Raw genomic sequence first — 20,117 nt, 5'->3', positions numbered from 1 at the left:
AAGCCCCAAGGAGAGCAGCAGGGCTGAGGGTCAGTCTGTGTATTTTGGGAAGATTTGAATATGTAATCAAGATACGTAGGATATGAAAATTTGCTCATTTCTTTGGAGTCTGTAGCTAGCTCTTTTATTTTTAAATAAAAAAATTTTTTTTTTAAGTAGACTCCATGCCCAGTGTGGAGCCCAATGTGGGGCTTGGACTCAGGACCCTGAGATCAAGACCTGAGCTGAGATCAAGAGTCAGACGCTTAACTGACTGAGCCACCCAGGGGCCCCTTTATAGCTAGTTCTTTTAAAATCTTGTCCTTCCCAGAGTTCATTAGGGTCTTTGGCTAGGTGCCTGGGATGCCTGCTGAAGGGGGTAGGTTCTAAGCTTATTTATTTTTTTAAGCTTATTTATTTATTTAAGTAATCTCTGCACCCAGTGTGGGTCTTGGACTCAAGACCCCTAGATCAAGAGTCCCATGCTCTTCCGACTGAGCCAGCCAGGCACCCAAGGTTCTAATCTTTAAAGGTACCAAGGGAGAGACTGGGACTCAGAGAAGACGCACTTGATTGGATCCCAGAGCCGTGGGCAGGGCTAGAGCCTCACACTCATGCTGGTGGTGTTGCCCCTGAGAGGAACTTTTGAGGTTCCAAGGAATTGGGAGTCATAAGATGGGTAGCTGAATTTCCAGCTCAGACTTGAGGGACCTGGGGACCAGGTGGTTAGGGGGCTGCTGGAGGGAAGGTGATGAGGAAGGTTGAGAGTGAAAAATTATATATAGGAGGTGGCTTGGAGGGATGAAATTAAAATGGATGGCATATGGAGCCATCCAGACATCCTGACTACCACTTCAGAGCGGTGGGAGCTTCAGAAGGGAGGGGAAAGGGAGTAGAAAGACAGGATGATGTTAGTAAAGGTGGAACAGAATTTCAGGAACACCCTTTGACCCCTCCCTCCATGCAGGTTTTCTTACCTTGACTATGCAGAGGGGAGCCCATCTGGGGACTGAAGGCTGAACCCCCTCTTCCAAGGTCTGGGGTGATCCCATGCCTGGGACTGAGTGTGCTCAGATCCTTGGGGTGGGGGTACTATTGGAGGGCTCTGAGGGGCCTGGGCTGTCCTGGCTGGAAGAGCACTGGGCCAGGGGGACTTTGGTGGAGGGTTTGGGTGCTGGGAACCAGGAAGAGCGGGGGAAGGGGCAGAGCTCAGTCCAGAGGCGGATCGGCTGGCGGAGGACAGAGGGTGTATTGTCCAACCAGGAGGTTGCTGCTGCTGGGCGTGGAGCTGCACAGTTCGCCTCTTCCAAACTCCTTTCTGGTGAGGCGGGAGGGCGAGGGAAGTCGAGTCTCCCCTTCACTTGTGGCCCTGGTGGGGGCTATGACGGTTGCCAAGAAACAAGGTTTTATTTGAGAAATAATGCTTCCCAGGAGCAGATGTGTAGCTCTCCCACTTCCTGAGAAACCAGATGCTGTGAGCTTGCTTAGTGCTTGAGTTGAAGCCTTCGGCACTGACTGGGACCTCCCTGCCTTGGGACCGGAGCCTAGAGCTTGATTCTGTTTAGAATCTATGCTGTGGACTTACAGGGGATCCAAGCAGCTTGGAAATGACCCTTGTAAAATAGAATGCCATAGCTGAATCCTTCTGGTCACTCAAGATTCATTGCAGGATGACAGGGTGCACCAATCCTGGGATCCATTTCTGCAGCTATGCTTCTGAGAGCGTCCACCCATCCTTCTGAGGATGGGGCCATATGAGCACCTACCTTTTCCTTGGATTTCGAGTGCCCTCTTGGGACACAGTACAGGGAGCTCCTTCTCTACCCTTCCTGTGCCCAACCAATGTGAGGCTGTAAGGTAGATTTTCCCACTTTTATTCTTTCCATTATTTACCTGGTCCTCTGGGCAGTAGCTCAAAATGAAGGCTTGGAGAAAGTGGCAGACTGATGCCAGCGGTGGAGGTGGGTTCCCCATGCAGCCTGGGTGTTTCTCTCTCACCTAAATCCACGTGGAAGGCTTGCAGTCAGCACAGAGCCCTGGGCCTCTTATCCCTCCACATTTGAAGAGATCAGTGCACTGCCAAGAACCCCAAGAGCAGCTACTGTGAAAGCCACGTGTGTAACTGGGCTCCCATCTGTCTGCACATCCCCCCCATCTTCCTCCAAATTGCTGAGGTTTCCGGGGTTCTTTGCTCCACCCCCTTGTGACCTTAAGGATTCTCAGCCACTGTCCTCTTTCCTGCCTTGCAACAACAAACAGCCTATCTCTAGCCATTTGGAAAATTCCCGAGTCTGAGCTATAATGGAGAGAGAAGAGGAAAGGGGGCACCTGGGTGGCTCAGTTGATTGAGCATCTGACTCTTGATTCTGGCTTAGGTCAGGATCTCAGGGTTGGGAGATTGAGCCCTGAATTGGGCTCCACGCTGGGCAGAGTCTGCTTAAGATTTTCTCCTTCCCCTCTGCCCCTTCCCCCACTTCTCTCTCCCCTTCTTAAAAAACAAAAACAAAAAACCAGGCCAACTTGCTGTGAACTATTAACAATTAACCTCAGATTAAAAAAAAATTAAGAGGAAAGGGGTCTTAGTTGTAACGCAGCCCAGCTTGTCCAGGGACCTGCTCCCCTGTGCTGTGTAGCGCCGGAAAGCAGAGGTGGCACCTCTCCAGACCGAAGGGCAGAGGTCGGAAGGACGGCATCAAGGCCATGAAGAAGGAAACGCACAGCAGATTAGTTCAAATAATATTAAAGGTTAACACCAGGCAAAAATGCTGGAGGGGAGTGGGTGCAAATTCCCAGTCATGGGCCTCAACAAACAGCTTCCCCTGGTAACCCCACCCTCTGTACTTGCACAGGACAGAATCTAAGGCCGAGAGGACTAGAGATGGGGGTGGGGAGCCAACAGAAAGGCATAGGGATAGGATCACAAGAATTTCAGCATTAAGGTGAACTTTAAAGATCAGATTTATTTGGAGAAAACAAAAAAAAAAAACCCCACAACCCAAAGGATGGGATTTTACATCTCAAGACATCTCCCAGGTATTAAGTCTACAGATTACAAATCATTTTCATAGAAGATATTTTGTACAAATTTTACATGTATTAAGGAGTGGGACAAAACCCCCATTTCTGTGGTAATGGGGGCAGGAGGGGAAGTGGGGAAGAAGTTTTGGATACAACCATTTGGAAGGAGTAGACCCAAAGAGGGCAAAACCTACCTTTTCAATGGTATTAAAAAAAAAAAAAAAGCAATCCCTTTCAGCCTCGGGTATTTCTCTAAAAGCCACTTCCTGGCTACGGGCCAATCCAAGCCAATTATTTAAAGTTACTTCACTAAGTCTTTTCTGTCCACGGGGTAAACGATTCATTAGCTCACTGCTGCAGCACTCCACCAACAGACACACCTGCTGGCTGGGCAGGTTCTAACCTAGGACTGATGGGAGAAGGGCTTGCGAACAAGAGACCAAGGTGTCATTTCTCTGCCCGTCCCAGTATCACCCATAGGGACACTGTCTCCTGGGCTGACAGTACAAAGGTGCACATAAAAGCAGGCAAGTTAAGCTATTGTGTTGCAACAGAAACCAGGACCTTGTTAAACAGTTCTCTCCATTATCATTTGTTCTCTCTAGGGAAGCTAAAAAAAACAAAACACCAACCCCCCCTCCAAAAAAAAAACCACACATTGGTCGAGGCCATATTATAAATCCAAACAGTGGTGTGGGATTTCAGTGGAGAGAAGGAAACTTGTAAGAACAAAACCAAAAAGCCCCCACCAAGGTTAAGAACAGCTCACAATTTGTCCGTTTATCCACCCTCACTCACTACCTAAGACCATTAATTCTAGAGTTTTCCGAGGTGTAAAAGGGGTCAAAGTAGTAGAAGCAGGGATGGAGGGAAGGAGTGAAAGTCCAAAGACACGAAAAAGCCACGATTTGCTGGAGAAAAGCAGTGATTCCTCATTTGCTTCTGCTCCCTGGGGCGGACAGAGAAAGCCAAGATCAGGTACGTGGTTTAAGTAGAAGCTGCTTTGGGGGAGGTAACAGCAAAGAATAGCACGAGGAATGGAGGACCAGGACGAGAGTCTACATTTTTAAAGCTTCAAGATTTCAACAGAATGTGGATATATGTGAACTTTCAGAAAGGATAGTGTTTAAGAAAGGGCAAAACCAGGACAGAGAAAAGACTTGGGAATTCCCATGACTCCTAAGTGCTTCCTGCTCCAGTATTCACTGGAGGTCATGCCATTTCCCCCATCACCGGTGCAAAATAATTCGTCCCTTCCCCACAGCCTCTTTTCAAACCACGATTTCCCCGCTTATTTTGGTCACCGAGCAGTCCTGTTCTTTAGTGGCCCATAGACTCACTCCCAACTACCCCCCTGGGGGGTAAAAATGAAGGAATTCCCCCAGGCTGGCCCCAGTAACTCAGAATTAAATAAGAGGAGGGGCAGGCAGCCTCCTGGAGACTAAAACAACTTCAGAGACTAAACCTATCTTTCCAAGGATGGAAAATTTATTCAGATAATGTCTGAGAATTCATATATGCCACAATAGGATAATAAGACTTCAAAGGTAGAAATCTCACTCTTCCTTAAGCCTGCCCTACTGCCCAGCCAGATTCCAGACACTGTATCGCTGTCACTGCCATTTGCTAAATGGAGGCTCCCAGGCACTAATCACACAGGCAACTGCATGTGTCGTAAAAATGCACAACTTTTCCATGAAAAGCTGTACGTCTCTTTCTCTCTGGCTACAGTGGCGATTCTCCAGTTAGTTCAATACTTTAAAGGCTGCAGCAGCATGCAAAAGGATTTCATTTCATTTTGTTTTTTGTTTTTTGTTTTTTTAAAAAAAAGTTAAGAAAGGTCTCCAGGAGATGGTGAGTTTTATTGTCTTGTCTGGATAGAGGTTTGATTTGCTCTCGAATGTTTCAGGGTGGAGAGATTAGGAAAAAGCACAGGATGCAGAGGTCTATTCGGTGTAATCTCCCTCGTTCTCATCTTCGCCATCAACAGAGAGAGCAGCATACTTGCTTGCAGAACTGAACTTCTGGAATAGACAAGGGTGAGACAATCACCAAGGCCTTGAATTCTCACATCAAAACCCAAGAAACAGGATAAGGCCACTTGGGCAAAATGGAGGGGACAGCCCAGGCCACACCCACTCACTCGCTCAGCATTTTCCACTGGAGAGTAGCTGGGGTGAGTGGCTCAGAGGCCCATGTGCTCTTACTGAAGTTCCTCCACCATCTTTCATCTTGGAGAGGGGATGAGAGGTGTGAAAGGGAGCAAACGGGGACATTCCGCTGCGTTTGCTATCTTGAACAAGCAGCAGGGCCTAACTCCCCACCACTCTGCTTGTAGCCCCAAACGTAAAGGAGTTCAAGGGCAAACATGAGCAAGCACCCAACACTTACGGAAGCTGGATTTTCTTCAGGTTTCTTTGGCTCAGGTGCAGATCGGGAGTCTTGATCCTTTTTGCCATCTTTCCTGCAGAGGTGTAAGTGTAAACCCCATCTTTGAGAGGACTGTCCCAACCCCCACAAGCAACGGGAAGCACCGAATAGGTACCTCCAGTCAGCAGTCCTTGCTACCTGGACTTTTTTTTTCTAGATTCTCAGAAGAACTGAAACTGTCCACATTGGTTGACTTTCCTTTGTTTACAGTAGGAGATCTGGCAATGCTTGGAGGACTGAGAACTTCTTAACTACAAAGATGCATGTACCTAGCATCAGATGAAAGGTTACAAATGACGAACGAGAACACACATACCTATCGGACTCCTTCCAGTGGTCTTTGTTCCCTCCATCTCCTGGACCACGGCCGGAGTTCCCACTTTGGCCTTTTGGGACATTCACCCCATCTACTTTGTTTTCATCTGCTTGAGTGGAGATGCAAAAATAAATGAAAAGCAGGTAGAGTAACCACTCTCCTTCCCCTAAGCTTCCCTTCGGCTGCAGAAAAGTGTGCCCCTGTGTACCGAGGGCAATTCAGCCTCACCCTAACCCAGACTTCCTTTCCCAACCCTTCTTCCCACGTTCCTCCTGGGACCCACTAAATAAGACCCACTAAAAAGTTCCACGGTAGGGTTATGTCATCATGAAGAGCAAACTAGAAATGAAGGACTGTGACGCCGTGTAGTGACCTTGGCCTTACAGATGGTGACATTTCTAATCTGGACTGAGCATGTTAATTTCCTTCCTATTCTTTTTTTCCCCTTTTAAAGAAATGTTCTACCAGGAAAGGGCAGGGCTCCACGCTTTCTCCAAAGAGACCACTCCTGCCCTCTACTGGCAAGAAAAGGCAGATAATCTAAGAATCCTTAACACAAAAACAGGTGCAAATTACACTGGAGTTCTGTATTTCATGAGTCCTCTACAGGTTTTTTACTGAGGCTTCTAGCTGAGTGAAATACTGACTTCCTGTTGGTCTTACCTCTTCTCGCTGGTCCTTCCTCAGGTGGCTGAGCTGGAACTACTTTCCCCCCACCACTAGAAGGAAAACATGTAATTATATTCATCAGTCTTAGGGAAGGAACAGATGAGAAACACATAATCGTTCTCCAAATAGTAAACTTTACAGAGAACCAAAAATACATACTGAACATTAAAATATAGGAAAGACAACAATGAAAGCAATTATCTGAACACTCACCAAGTACCATGTCCTGTAGGATCATCATGATCATGCAAGGTGAATATTATTCTCTATTTTACAAATGAGGATCCTAAGACTTAGGAAAGTAAATGGACCCCCAAAGCCATGCTGCCAAATGTGGCAGCAGCAGGTTCTGATTACCAATTTGCAGATTTCGAGTAGCCAAAGTGATGCCAACCAGTTATCAAAACTCTAGAAAACGAACAATGGCTTAAATGAGCCACTTCCAGCACAGCACTGAATTTCAACTGAGAGCAAAGATAGCATAATTTAGAATATGCTATGTAAGGCCAACAGCTAGGGCACTCTCCATCATGAAATCACAATGTTTAAGAGTCTACAGCTAAGGAACTGTTCTGCTTCCAAGCTGACTCACCTTGTAGGGGACTGCTGCTCTGTGTCTGAGCTCTGAGATCGAGCAGGAGGGTTAGAACTTCGCTTCACCCAAGCATTCTCCTTTGGTGGAGGGGCTGGCATTACCTTCAGAGGCTGCTCAGATTTGGGAGGCTTAGAAGTTGGAGAGTGACAGTCTTCCTCCTTATTGGGTGCTTCGTTTTCTAGAGACTTTTCACTCTCTCTCCTTCGTGCATCTGTGAAGTCAGAGTAGGAAAGTTACATTATCAGGAAAAGCTATTATACAACCATCTATTCAGGATCTCAAGAGAATGGAAAATGGTCCACCCAAGTTGACCTCTTTTCATCATTATTCCTAAATACAGACCTGTATCTGGCTCCCAATAGATGAAACTATCCCTAAACCAGTGGTTACCAAATGTCACTCTGAGAAAAGTGACATTTTTTATTGATTCAAGAAAACTAATGGCTCTCCAAGGATAGCCACCCGACCTTTCCTAGGAACGAGTGCTCTTTATTTTAGGATCACAGCCTTACTACATTTTCAGTACAGTGTTAAAATGTCTATACTTGGAGAATATGTACTGTGTGCGAAGAGGACCTCTGATGAACCTTAAACCCCAGATACCACTGATCAAACTTCAATTTGGAGGCTCAAAACACACACACTGTGATATACATTTACAAAAAACAGAACATACATTTTATTTTTAAGGGCAACAAATGTCTCCTCAAAACTAAAAGTTATTTTGTCAGATTCTACGTTTTAGGTGCAGCCTCCTCAGGAGGTATATAATCAACCAACCATCATACTCCCACCTGGCTATAAACAGAGGCATTACCATCCTGTTACTAAAAGGCTACTCCAGTATGAGTCATTTCCAGAAAACTTCTACAACAATCATTTCAGCCCGGAGCCATGCTTTGAAATGCTCAAGTACAAATCAATTTAGAAGTGGGAGGAAAAAATTTAAAAAACACTGGTTCGCAGTAAGGGAGGTGTTATGATTTAATCACTCAGTTTCCAAAACACTAAACATGCTTGTGACCAATTGATAAATTCAAGGAAGGAAGAAAGGATCAAGAGCAGAAGATCATCGCTTGAGACATTGCTCTGGTCATACGTGACATCCAAAAAGGCTGGCGAGAGAGCTGTACGACTGTGACTGCTCTAAACAAAGGAAAACTCTGGAATGTCAAGACATAAAAGGAAGGGAGAAACCTAACCATCAAGTATACTCATTAGTGGAAGATTATTAAACAGATCACCTAAGTCTCTTCTGGTGCCCATTTGTCAGATTTTTCAGACCAGGAGATGTGACATTCTGATCAATCTATGCTAATCCAAATAAAGCTTCCATGACTCTTAACACCCTGAAGTCTCTGCATAATTTGGTTATGGCTAGTTTAGGGAAAGGGGCAATAACACGATACCCACCCTGGTCTGACTTACTTCTGCCAGATGTGGCCGAGGTTCCAGTCTGTGATGACTCACTTCCTGTCCTGGACCGTTCCCGTTCCTGAGTCTCTTCACTTCGCCAGCTGGGGTGTCTACACAAAGAGATTAAAAAAAAAAGAAAACTTATGTCCAGCTCAATGAAGGCCACTTTGGACCCATGCTGACCCCTCAAAAACTATCACTTATTAATATTCTATCACACTCACTGTATTTGTGGGTGGGTGTGCACATCTTGTCTCTCTCAAACCACTTGAAAGTTGCAGACATTAAGACACTTTGGCTCTCAACACTTCAAGCACCAAGAACAGTCTCCTATATAACCTACAGCCCTTCCTTACTGGTAACGCAACTCTACAAGCCACTGAAAACTAGACGATTTTTCAGAATGTTATTACAGGAGGTTTCTACCCTATTAGATCCAATTCCACCTTTTAATAATAAACGCTTCAGTAATGACTCCTTTAACATACACGCAAGTAAAAATAGATGGAAAATAATTTACAGTCGATGTTTAATATAAGTGAAAATATTTTCTCTCTACTCTATCGCCAGTAATTTGGAAAGAGGCACACCCACTCACCTCACCATGGTGGGGTTTTACTCCATATACTAAAGCCAGGTTTGGCCAATTTTTTCTTAATGGGTCAGATATACTTTATTCGTAAAAAAAGGAACAGGCTGTATTTTGCCCACTCCTGTATTAAATCACTACCAATTTATATTTGTCAGAGGTTAAGGCTGGTTAAGCTCTTTTAAAAATTGTTAAGGGCCAGGCAACTAAATCTTCATCAGGTGCGACTCTCCCATATATTGCAGCACCCCTAGTGGACCTAGGCCGTGTACAGTAAATGCTGGTAAGTGACAACTAGTAACATCTACATGAGTTTCCCAAGGGTGCCCCGGGGATGTACCGCCCCCGCCCAACAGGGGGCACTGCACTACCAGATGGGAAACCTACCATCCAAAAGAATCTCACCTCTCCCGGGGCCGTCGTTCTAGTTTTGGCTCATCCAGCTGGCGCTGCAGCTTCTCCTGCTCTTTCTGCAGCCGCTCTTCTACTTCTCGCTCTCTAGCAGCTGTGTCAACAGGCTTTGCCCCTCCAAAGATAGAGGCCGCTCGACTGGACTGGGAGGTGCTAGCAGAGGAATCATCTTCCTTAGGAGTACTCCGAGGCTTTAGATTCAGTTTGGGTCTTTGGGGGGGACCTAAGTTAAATAAAACTCTAAGTAACAGTTTTTCAAAATCACCAGAAGCTGATGGCTGAAAGCCAGATGCCCAGACAGAGCGCTAAGAAAATGCCATGTGGGATTCAGAGTAGTGACCTGGCCAATCCAGCCGAGAAGGGAGAACATTAGAAGATGGCTTAAACAACCAAGGACAATCAATCTTTCCACTAGCACATCCATGAGGCAGTGCCACACTGAAGGGAAGACTGAGAAAGGTAAACACTTACATGGTGAATCATCACAACTACTATTACCTGTAAGAAATGTCCAATTATGATAAACTACTGGATGAAAGTATCTTGGTGAAAAGTGTGGTCTAGAAGATGGACTACTTCAGGAGGCTAAGAAGAGCTTGTGACAATAATGATGGGAAAGACTCTAGTTCCTATACTGTTGTCTCTGTGTAGAATCTAAATCTGATAGTGATTCATGAAGCAAAGCACACAGCACTGAACAGCTGATGTAAATACTAAAGGAATGTGATTCCTTCTTGGATCCAAGCTGTCAGAATATTTCAAGATAAACCTTAGTGTTTCAAGGGAATTCTATTTCTCAAAATTAGTGTTTATCCTAAATATTTCCAACATACAAAAGATAAGCAAGATAAAACCTATGTGGTCCCAATCACCCACCTGGCTTAAGTAATAAAACACTCTAAAATCCACACTAAAGGCTCCTGAGTATCTTTCCCCTGATGACATGCCTAGCTGTGTTCTGTCCTCTCATAACCACTACGCTCAAATTTGGGGCTTATCATTCCCAAGGAGGTCTTTATACTTTTAGTACAGAACATATATATGTACGTATCTGCAAAGAGGAGATAATTCAGCAAGATTTAAACTTTCCTTTTTTAAAAATATATGTATTTTAAAGATTTTATTTATTGATTTGACAGAGACAGACACAGAGAGAGAGAGATAGAGAGAGAGAGTGAGACAGCACGAGCAAGGGGAGTAATAAAGGGAGGAGGAGAAGCAGGCTCCCCACCGAGCAGGGAGCCTGACAAGGGGCTCGATCCCAGGACCCGGGGATCATGACCTGAGCTGAAGGCACATGCTTTACGACTGAACCACCCAGGCGCCCCAAGATTTAAATTTTCTATAAGGATTTTAAGCTGGCAATTTATATAAACTTCCGAGATACAGTTTTTTTAAAAAAAAGATTTTATTTTTAAGTCATCTCTACATCCAATGATGGGCTCGAACCCACAACCCTGAGATCAAGAGTCTCATGGTCCATCAACTGAGCCAGCCAGGAATGGCCCCCGCCCTCCCGAGGTCCAGTTTTAATATGTATAACTTTACGAAGGGCCCATTAACTTCCCTTTTATAGGGTAAAACTGGGGGTCAGAAAGAGTAACTCATTTAAGCCATACACCTAATACTTGGAGGACCAAAGGATGACATCTGTATTAACAACACAGTACATAATGTCCTTTTCTTCTTTCTTTGATAATTTCCATTTATTTTAGCTACTCAACAAATGATGAGCACCTATATTTCAAATACTGTGCTAAGGCCAGGAATATGACAGTTGGCTAGTTTTTAGTTCCTGCCTGCAAGGAGCCCAATTTAATGGGAAGATCAGAATAAAAAAAGAACACAGTATGCTAAGCTCTACAAAACAGATTTATCCACATGGAAGTTCTTAGACTGGGACTGTGTTTGGGGAAGCCTGTGAAGGCTTCAAAGTGGAACTCCTGAAAGTCTAGAAAACTGAGCAAGCACCTAATGGTACATAGCACTAACGAGGTAAACTGTAGGCAGAATAATCTCATTAGCTCTTGTTCCAGAAAGACAATTTGGGCTAGTGTGAAGACAGAATGAAGCAGGGAAATTGGTTAGTAATGTGGGTATAAGCAATGAAGTCTGAACAAAACCAGTGGCAGTGACTCTGGAGATAAGGGGGCAGATCTTAGAGGGACCACAGGGCAAGATCACCGGAAAAAAAGATGAGGCATGCAGTTACTGAGGGAGGGAAGAATAGCTTGAGAGAGGAAAAGGTCATGAATCAAGGAGACCCAAAGCCCACACCTAAGCCTCCACTATACTCTCTAGTAAAGTGGAAATGAGAAACATTATCTATACCAGATAGAATTCTTTTTTTTTTTTTCCTTTTAAAGATTTTATTTATTTATTTGACAGAGAGAGACACAGCGAGAGAGGGAACACAAGCAGGGCGAGTGGGAGAGGGAGAAGCAGGCTTCCCGCGGAGCAGGGAGCCCGATGCGGGGCTCGATCCCAGACCCTGGGATCATGACCTGAGCCGAAGGCAGACGCTTAACGACTGAGCCACCCAGGCGCCCCACCAGATAGAATTCTTAAGACTGTATAATACCTGTGGGGTGCCTGGGTGGCTCAGTCGGTTAAGCGTCTGCCTTTGGCTCAGGTCATGATCCCAGGGTGCTGGGATGGAGCCCCAAACTGGGCTCCCTGCTCAGTGGGTTGCCTGCTTCTCCCTCTGTCCCCCCACGATAAATAAAATCTTAAAAAAAAAAAAAAAAAAGACGACTGTATAATATCCGCGAGAGCGCTCAGCTCACTGCTGGTACAGAGTAAATGCTCAACAAGTGTTAGTATTTCTAGGTTGCATGCATGGGAATAGAGGAAACCGCTAACAGCAATGAAAGTTTAAAAAAAAAAAAAAGCACTTGGCACACAGGGCTAACATCGGGATGTTAAAAGGCTAGGCAAGGGCGCCTGGGTGGCTCAGTTGGTTAAGCGACTGCCTTCGGCTCAGGTCATGATCCTGGAGTCCCGGGATCGAGTCCCGCATTGGGCTCCCTGCTCAGCAGGGAGTCTGCTTCTGCCTCTGACCCTCTCTCGTGTTCTCTCTCTCTTTCTCTCTCTCAGATAAATAAATAAAACTCTTAAAAAAAAAAAAAAATAAAAGGCTAGGCAAGCTGCTAAAAATAATTGAAGAGAGGGGCGCCTGGGTGGCTCAGTCGTTAAGCATCTGCCTTCCGCTCAGGTCATGATCCCGGGGTACTGGGATCGAGCCCCGCATCACGCTCCCCGCTCAGCAGGAAACCCGCTTCTCCCTCTCCCACTCCCCCTACTTGTGTTCCCTCTCTTGCGGTCTGTCAAATAAATAAATAAAATCTTTAAAAAAATATATATATATATAATTGAAGAGAAAAACTCTGGGTCAGACACCTTACTTTTTGGATGATATTAATGAAGTCAGAACACAAATGTTGGCCATTTATTGACACTTTCTGAGAGGAGAGATTTGCAACACAATAGGTTTTATATAAATGTTATGACATGAGTGGCCTAATTTTAGAAGAGATATGCTGACACTTCATTAGTTAACAAGTATCAATGACTGTGGTGTAATGGCACTGAAATCACCAACACTTGGTATTTAACCCCGCCGTGCCAATCACTGGCTAGGAGACTGCGTGGCAAATGTTTTCCTTTTCTCGTTTGTATATTCAACCAATTTTAACTGAAAAATCTCTATGCTAAGGCAACTTAGAACTAGACTTTGCTCTATTTCCATTAGGTCACCCTCGTCCCATGCTCTTTCTGCTGTGCTCCGCCACACCTTTTACAATGTATATTCTATCCTGTTTCAAAACCCACCTACATAACTGATAATTTTCTAATCGGTTTCTCCAGTGGGCTGCTTTATTAGTAAGCAAAAGAAAATGATTACCTCTATCATCACGCCTATAGTCATCCCGAGAGTAATCATCTCTGGAGCTCCATGACCGATCGTCTCGTCTGTCATATCTGTCTTCATAGCGGTCCCCACCTCCTCTGTAGTCATCATCCCTACGGTACCCACTACCAAATGCTCTTCTGCCACTGCCTATCCTGGAATCGTAGCCTGTGAACATATCCCAAATTATGATCATCACATCGGAGGGAAGAAAGGCAAGAAAGGGGTTCTTGAAAGAAAGCAATTTCACTTAGTTGTGTTTTGTAATAACCTCTGTCGTAGTCCCTGCTGCCTCGGTCATCATAGCGATCCCGGCCCCCGTATCGATCCATATCTCGGCGTGGGCCATCACGATACCCGTCCCGATACCCATCACGGTATCGGTCTGAATCATAACGATCTCGATACTCTAAGAGAGAAAACAGACCAAGTAATGTCATTCCCTTTTCTTTGACACCATTAATAGAAAGAAGCTTGACAGCTCATGAAGTCAATTTGGTTTCATGAGTTTACAGTCACTGCTATGTTTTTATAAAAGTAAATCACTTTATGGGATGCCTGGGTGGCTCAGTAGGTTAAGCGTCTGTTTTTGGCTCAGGTCATGATCCCAGGGTCCTGGGATTGAGTCCAGCATCAGGCTTCTTGCTCAGCGGGAAGCCTGCTTCCCCCTCTGCCTGCCGCTTCCCCTGCTTGTGCTCTCTGGATACATAAATAAAAAAACAAACAAAAAAAAACACCCCAAAACCAAAAAACAAACCCAAAACACTTTAAATCCAAAGTGGAAAAATGTGAACTGAATTAAGTTTCCTTGGTACTAGTTTGATTCAAAAAATTTTCTCTGATGATTCAATAAATGTTGCCAAGCTAGTAATTTAGCAGTTAAAGAAAAAAATCTCTATATATCTCATAATGAATTTCCAGCATTAAAGACTTAAATACACTAGAATATAATTGGAATCTGTATTTTTGATTGGTTCTAAAGAACCAAAGACTACTTAAAAAGTTTAGCATGTGGGGTGCCTGGATGGCTCAGTCAGTTAAGCGGCTGCCTTCGGCTCAGGTCATGATCTCAAGGTCCTGGGATCGAGCCCCACACTGGGCTCCCTGCTCCGTGGGGAGCCTGCTTCTCCCTCTCCCACTCCCCTGCTTGTGTTCCCTCTCTCGCTGTCTCTGTCAAATAAATAAAATCTTAAAAAAAAAAAAAAAAAAAGTTTAGCATGAGAAAACACACAAACCTCAAATCTGAGAGGCAAACCAAATGAGAAAAATATGTATGATGTAGGACAGTGGATTAACTGGCTATCATTTAAGGAATAGAAACTATAATTAATAGGACATTTCCCACCACCAAAATGGCAAAGATTAAAATAAGATACCTCTGGTGTTGGCAGAGTTTAGGGGAATAAGTCAATTCCTTTGCTGCTGCTGAGTCTAAAATAGCACAACCACTCTGAAAGTTGTTTCAGAACTATACACTAAGAGCTTTAAAATCACATATACTCTCCGGGACAACAATTCAATTTCTAGGAATTTAACCTGAGAAAATAACTGGACATATTATAAAGACACATGTACAAGGAGGCTCACTGCAATGTTGTTTATTTTGTTTTAAATTTATTTGAGAGAGAGAGAGAGAGAGAGAGAACGAGTGGAGGGCAGCGGGAGAAGGAGAAGCAGACTTCCTGCTGAGCAGGGAGCCCGATGTGGGTGGGGCTCGATCCCAGGACCATGAGATCATGACCTAAGCCAAAGGCAGATGCTTAACTGACTGAGCCACCCAGGCGCCCCTGCAATGTTGTTTATAATACTAAAACTGCTGAGTGCACAAGCTATGGATTAAACAAATCAGGGGGCATCCATACAAAACGATCATTAAAAAATGGAACAAGGAATGTACTGATTGTATGTGTTCATGACACTTGAAAACTGTATTTTACAAACATATGTGAATATCAGTATCACAGATGCTGAAATGCCAGAAATTTGTATAAAAGAATGTAGAGCTCAGGTGGGAAGCGACATGGTGTAAGGCATTTATAAAAGGAGGTGGGGGCTACTTAGCTTTGGCTAACTTGCTAGATCTTCCGATTTTCTGAGAAAGTTGGGAATCCCAATTTTTACATGAAAAACCTCAATTTCCAAACATGAATCAAGCAATTAAAACAAAAAAACTTAACATTTTGAGTTTATTAATTTATGTACGCAGACCAAACAAGGACTTTATTTTTATGACTACTTCCTTTTAAACAATGATTTTATTTTGGAAACGGTATCATTTTGTCTACATTCTGTTAGCTTAAATTTGTAAGTTAAAGGACATGTTAATGTTGGTACAACAATTATACACAGGAGAGAATCTAAAACAGAATTCAAAAACCAAGTATCAGCCTTGTATCTATTTTGAAATATGTAGCTGATTTCTAGAGAGGCAGATGAACTATATAACTTAATTTTACTTAGATAATAATGAAATGATAATAAGCTTGCCCTCACCAAAACAGATGGCCAGGAAACACAGAAATGTTTGCTGAGATTTTATGGTAACATTTAGTATAACTACCCCCCTCCCCTAAGTCTTTTATGGGCCTAATGCCTGAGTCTCTAAAGACTTGGCAGAGCTGACCTTGGGGACATCACCTAGTCTTACAAACTTGTTCAAGGTTTCTGTCTTTCTTTTTTTTTTAAAGATTTTATTTATTTGACAGAGAGAGTGAGAGAGCACAAGCAGGGAGAGCGACAGAGGGAGGAGAGGGAGAAGCAGGCTCCATGCTGAGCAGGGAGCCCCACATGGGGCTCCATCCCAGAACCCTGGGATCATGACCTGAGCAGAAGGCAGACTCCCAACCAACTGAGCCACCCATGCACCACCCTAAGTTCAAGGTCAAGTGAGAAAATAGTCATGTCCCTTGATTCAAAACAGGACCCTTGGTCTGACTGCTTTTTCTTTCAAGAGCCATTTCTTTCTGTCAACAACGGAACCTCTTGTATAAATGTTGACATGAAAGGTAGGTCTCTCGGGTAGTTCTTCCCAAGGCTTTGCCTGGTCACAAAGTCTTGATTGAAAAGTCAGATATAAACTTGATTCCTTCTCCCTTCTCTGACATCTTATTAGGTTAGGGAGGATTCTTTACAAAAACAGGAATTCTATCTCTTGTTGCTTCCTCAATTTTATTTGGTACAGAACTCACAAGGTGGCTCACAAAATTAAAACGCTTATGAACTGAGGTTGTTCTATTTCTTTTTACTTATAAAATATTTCAAACACACAGAAAAGTACAGAAGCAATTATAACAGACTTCTGTATCTGTACTTATGAGGTTATAGGGGACGCCAACAGTTTGCCATGTTTACTTCAGTTTTTAAATTTAAAAGTAGTAGGTTTACAAATGGAGCTAAAGGGCTCCCTCTACCGTCACCCAAGCTCATGAAGGTGGTTAGATTACCATATATACATTTTTGTAACTACATATTAAACACTGTATAATAGTTTCAAATTTTTACACAATTTTGCCTCTTCCCCTAAACATTATAGATTTTGAATTTCATCCAAATCATTATGTGTATGTTGTATTTTATTATATGGAAAAATCACTGTTTTGTCTTTTCTTTTCTGAATTAGTGTTCTTTCTTCACCTATTTCAATAAAGCTGCCTGATTTTCCCCATAAAAGTTTTGCCTATCTTTTGTTGGATTTAGGTGGTGTATGTAAAAGTTGTTGATTCACCCCAACTCTTACCCCATGACATTCTCTATTTCCCTTCTTTCTCTAAATTATAGTTGATTTATTTGAGCACTCTCTCTCTCCCCCAGTATAAAGAAAGTCCAATGAGGATACAATTTTTGTCTGTTTTGTTCACTGCTGTATCTCAAGCTCAGAACATATCTGGCACATGGCAGACATTTTTATTTTTGAAGTGAATGAACTTTCTATTATTTTAAAAGGTATGTTAAAAAAAATTCCATTTTGACTGTTGGCTGTTAGCAATGCAACCAATTTTTGTATAATGCTCTTAACCCAGCAATCCTCCTGAACTTTTGTTAGTTCCTTACTTTATAAGATCCGTTGGGTTTCTTTATCAACAAGTGTTTCTATTTTATTATTTTTTTGGGGGGGGCACAAAGGGAGGGAGAGACAATCTGAAACAGGCTCCATGCCCAGTGCAGAGCCTGGCAAAAGGCTGGATCTCATGACCTTGAGATCATGACCTGAGCTGAAACCAAGAGTTGATGGTTAACTGACTGAGCCACCCAGGTGCCCCTAAACAACTGTTTCTTAAGAGAGAGAGAAATCTCCCATCTACTCTTTGTCTGGCAAGGTTTTTTGTTTTTTTTTAAATTATAAATTCATCAAATTCTTCTGTATCTATCATTTCTTTCGGATATTATAAAATTTTTTTGTGTCTACTGCTCCCTTTCTGCTAATGTGATCATTTACATTCATACGTTTATCCTATTACAAAACAGTCCCCAGAACACAGTAGAAACTCACTCGATAAAAATGAACTTACTGTCTCCAAAGCTATCATCACCTCTCCTTGGTGGGTAGTCATCGAAGCTGTCTGTGGCAGGACGGGCCCTCCAGTCTGTATCTGTTTTGTCAGAATCCCGATTTCTATCTCGGCCAAAAGAACGATCATCCCTGTCTAGATATATAAATTTAAAAACCACAAGTTAGCGCACAAAAACTTCTGCCCGCTATTTCTCACGCACCCCGACCCCTCCCCTGATATACTGGATAAATGAATGAAGCCCTTCTTATGCTGTTAGAGACACCTCATCTATTATTACATATTTAATGTTCAACTAGATCAATCAGGTTTTCTCCAATTCAATACTATTAATGTTTTGGGGTGGATAATTCTTTGCTGTGGGGAGCTGTCCTATGCACATCCTATGATCAACCGCAGGATTCTACCCAGTAGGGGTCAGCAGCACTCCCCAGTTCTGATAACTCGAGATGTCTCCACACATTGACAAACATCCCCAGTGGGGCAAAATCATCCTTAGTTGAGAAGTAGTGCTCCAGTTTTAGGCAGGCCTACTGCTCTCTACCTCTATTAAAATTTTCTGGGAAAGGGTGCCTCTGTTTTGTCATCCCAGGACCAAAACAAAACAGGAAGATTTCTATCAGCTTTCTTACCTTTATCCTGTGCTTGATCAGCAACGTCCACTCGAATTCTCCTGTTACCTAGAGACTGAGAGCATAGGACCACATTAACCAACCTTTTGCCCCATTATGCACAAATCCCATGAGTGACCTTGAACGTCTGGGCATAGCAGAAGCACTGGGGGAAGGAAGATAAAGGAAAAACACTGTAATCTAGCCAACACTCCAATTTGTTGGCTAAAGAATCCTTTATAAAGACTTGAAAACTGAAATAACCCCTTAGAATTGACAAATTTAAGTTGGGTTTATATCACCACCACATCAATTATCTTACCGTTTTATAAAGGTTTATTTCACAAAATAAGCCTTTTAACTATCAAAGGCAATTTATCAAGTGTAATAAATTGAAAATAATTCCCACGCAACTAGCTAAATAAAAGGCATATTTGGGTCCAGAGCAATTATTCATTCAGACATTTGCAGAGCCCCTACTATGCATAGCAAAGGTACAGCAAGCATTGTCTCTATTATCTCAAGTTCTTTCACTCAAAATTACCTTTGGATAAATCAGTTCCTCCAGGACACCCTCTGACTTCCCTTTCCCACATTATTATTTATACACTTTGAACCCAATTAATTCTACTGCTGATTTTTCCTCATTGCACAGTAGAATCTACAGTTGAAGAAGGGTAACAGTGAATTTTAGTTGAAAACATCCAGAATTACATTAAAAACCACTATGATGAGGGCGCCTGGGTGGCCCAGTCGTTAAGCGTCTGCCTTCAGCTCAGGTCATCATCCCAGGGCGTGGGATCGAGCCCCGCATCGGGCTCCCTGCTCAGCGGGAAGCCTGCTTCTCCCTCTCCCACTCCCCTTGCTTGTGTTCCCTCTCTCGCTGTGTCTCTCTCTGTCAAATAAATAAAATCCTTAAAAAAACAACAAAAAACAAAAAACTACTATGATGAAATCTCTAGAAACAAAGTAACTCCTAAGTCTGGACCATGACAGCATTTTACATAATAGATAATTCAGCAAACTTCAGATAATAAAACTGTATGGTATTCTTTCCTTTATCCAGACTGAGAAGTTAAGAATTAGTCAGGTTAATAAAACCTTTTTAAAATTGATCTGAGGAAAAAAACTTTGGAACAACTTTAAGCTTTTCATATATTTAATTTTTGACATTTACTTCAGAGTATCATGGTGGTACTCAATTATGAGAAAGGAGGAGTATTTTAAGAAGTATATTGATTTCAGTTGTGTCAAATGGCAGATTTGGACCATAGAATTATGGCACAAATGGCACTGGAAATTGCCTTCTCAAGAAACAGTAAGGGGGTTCTGGAATTAAAAAGAGAAAAAAAGGGGCGCCTGGGTGGCTCAGTTGGTTAAGCGACTGCCTTCGGCTCAGGTCATGATCCTGGAGTCCCAGGATCGAGTCCCACATCAGGCTCCCTGCTCAGCAGGGAGTCTGCTTCTCCCTCTGACCCTCCTCCCTCTCATGCTCTCTGTCTCTCATTGTCTCTCTCGCAAATAAATAAAATCTTAAAAAAAAAAAAAAAAGAGAGAAAAAAGAGCCCCTTTCCTTCCCAGATAGAATTCGTTTTAGTCACTAGAGATTAAAAAAAAAAAAACAACAAAAAAAAGCAAAAGCAGGTCCTATACTAGAAACTTCCA

General features: G+C 43.1%; 1 protein-coding gene across 6 annotated transcripts in view; it reads right to left on the bottom strand.

Moving 5' to 3' along the window:
• Positions 1-2,919: 2,919 nt before the first annotated feature.
• EIF4B (eukaryotic translation initiation factor 4B) overlaps positions 2,920-20,117 on the bottom strand; it is a 30,272-nt gene continuing 13,074 nt past the window's right edge. The window contains exons 5-16 of one of the 6 annotated variants that reach the window (XM_036089261.2): positions 18,474-18,528; positions 17,842-17,976; positions 13,605-13,742; positions 13,328-13,501; positions 9,418-9,646; positions 8,421-8,533; positions 7,005-7,218; positions 6,407-6,462; positions 5,744-5,852; positions 5,389-5,461; positions 5,141-5,228; positions 2,920-5,021 (exon numbers count right to left, since the gene is read on the bottom strand). In XM_036089261.2, the coding sequence (XP_035945154.1) occupies positions 5,145-5,228; positions 5,389-5,461; positions 5,744-5,852; positions 6,407-6,462; positions 7,005-7,218; positions 8,421-8,533; positions 9,418-9,646; positions 13,328-13,501; positions 13,605-13,742; positions 17,842-17,976; positions 18,474-18,528 (1,380 nt within the window). In that variant the 3' untranslated portion in view covers positions 2,920-5,021; positions 5,141-5,144. The remainder of the gene's footprint in view (positions 5,022-5,140; positions 5,229-5,388; positions 5,462-5,743; positions 5,853-6,406; positions 6,463-7,004; positions 7,219-8,420; positions 8,534-9,417; positions 9,647-13,327; positions 13,502-13,604; positions 13,743-17,841; positions 17,977-18,473; positions 18,529-20,117) is intronic. The other 5 variants (XM_036089337.2, XM_036089531.2, XM_036089459.2 and 2 more) reach the window with 5 other exon arrangements.

The sequence above is a fragment of the Halichoerus grypus genome, chromosome 6 (genome assembly GCF_964656455.1).
Source record: "Halichoerus grypus chromosome 6, mHalGry1.hap1.1, whole genome shotgun sequence".
Lineage (NCBI taxonomy): Eukaryota > Metazoa > Chordata > Mammalia > Carnivora > Phocidae > Halichoerus > Halichoerus grypus.
This window is presented reverse-complemented; position numbering and strand designations above follow the sequence as displayed.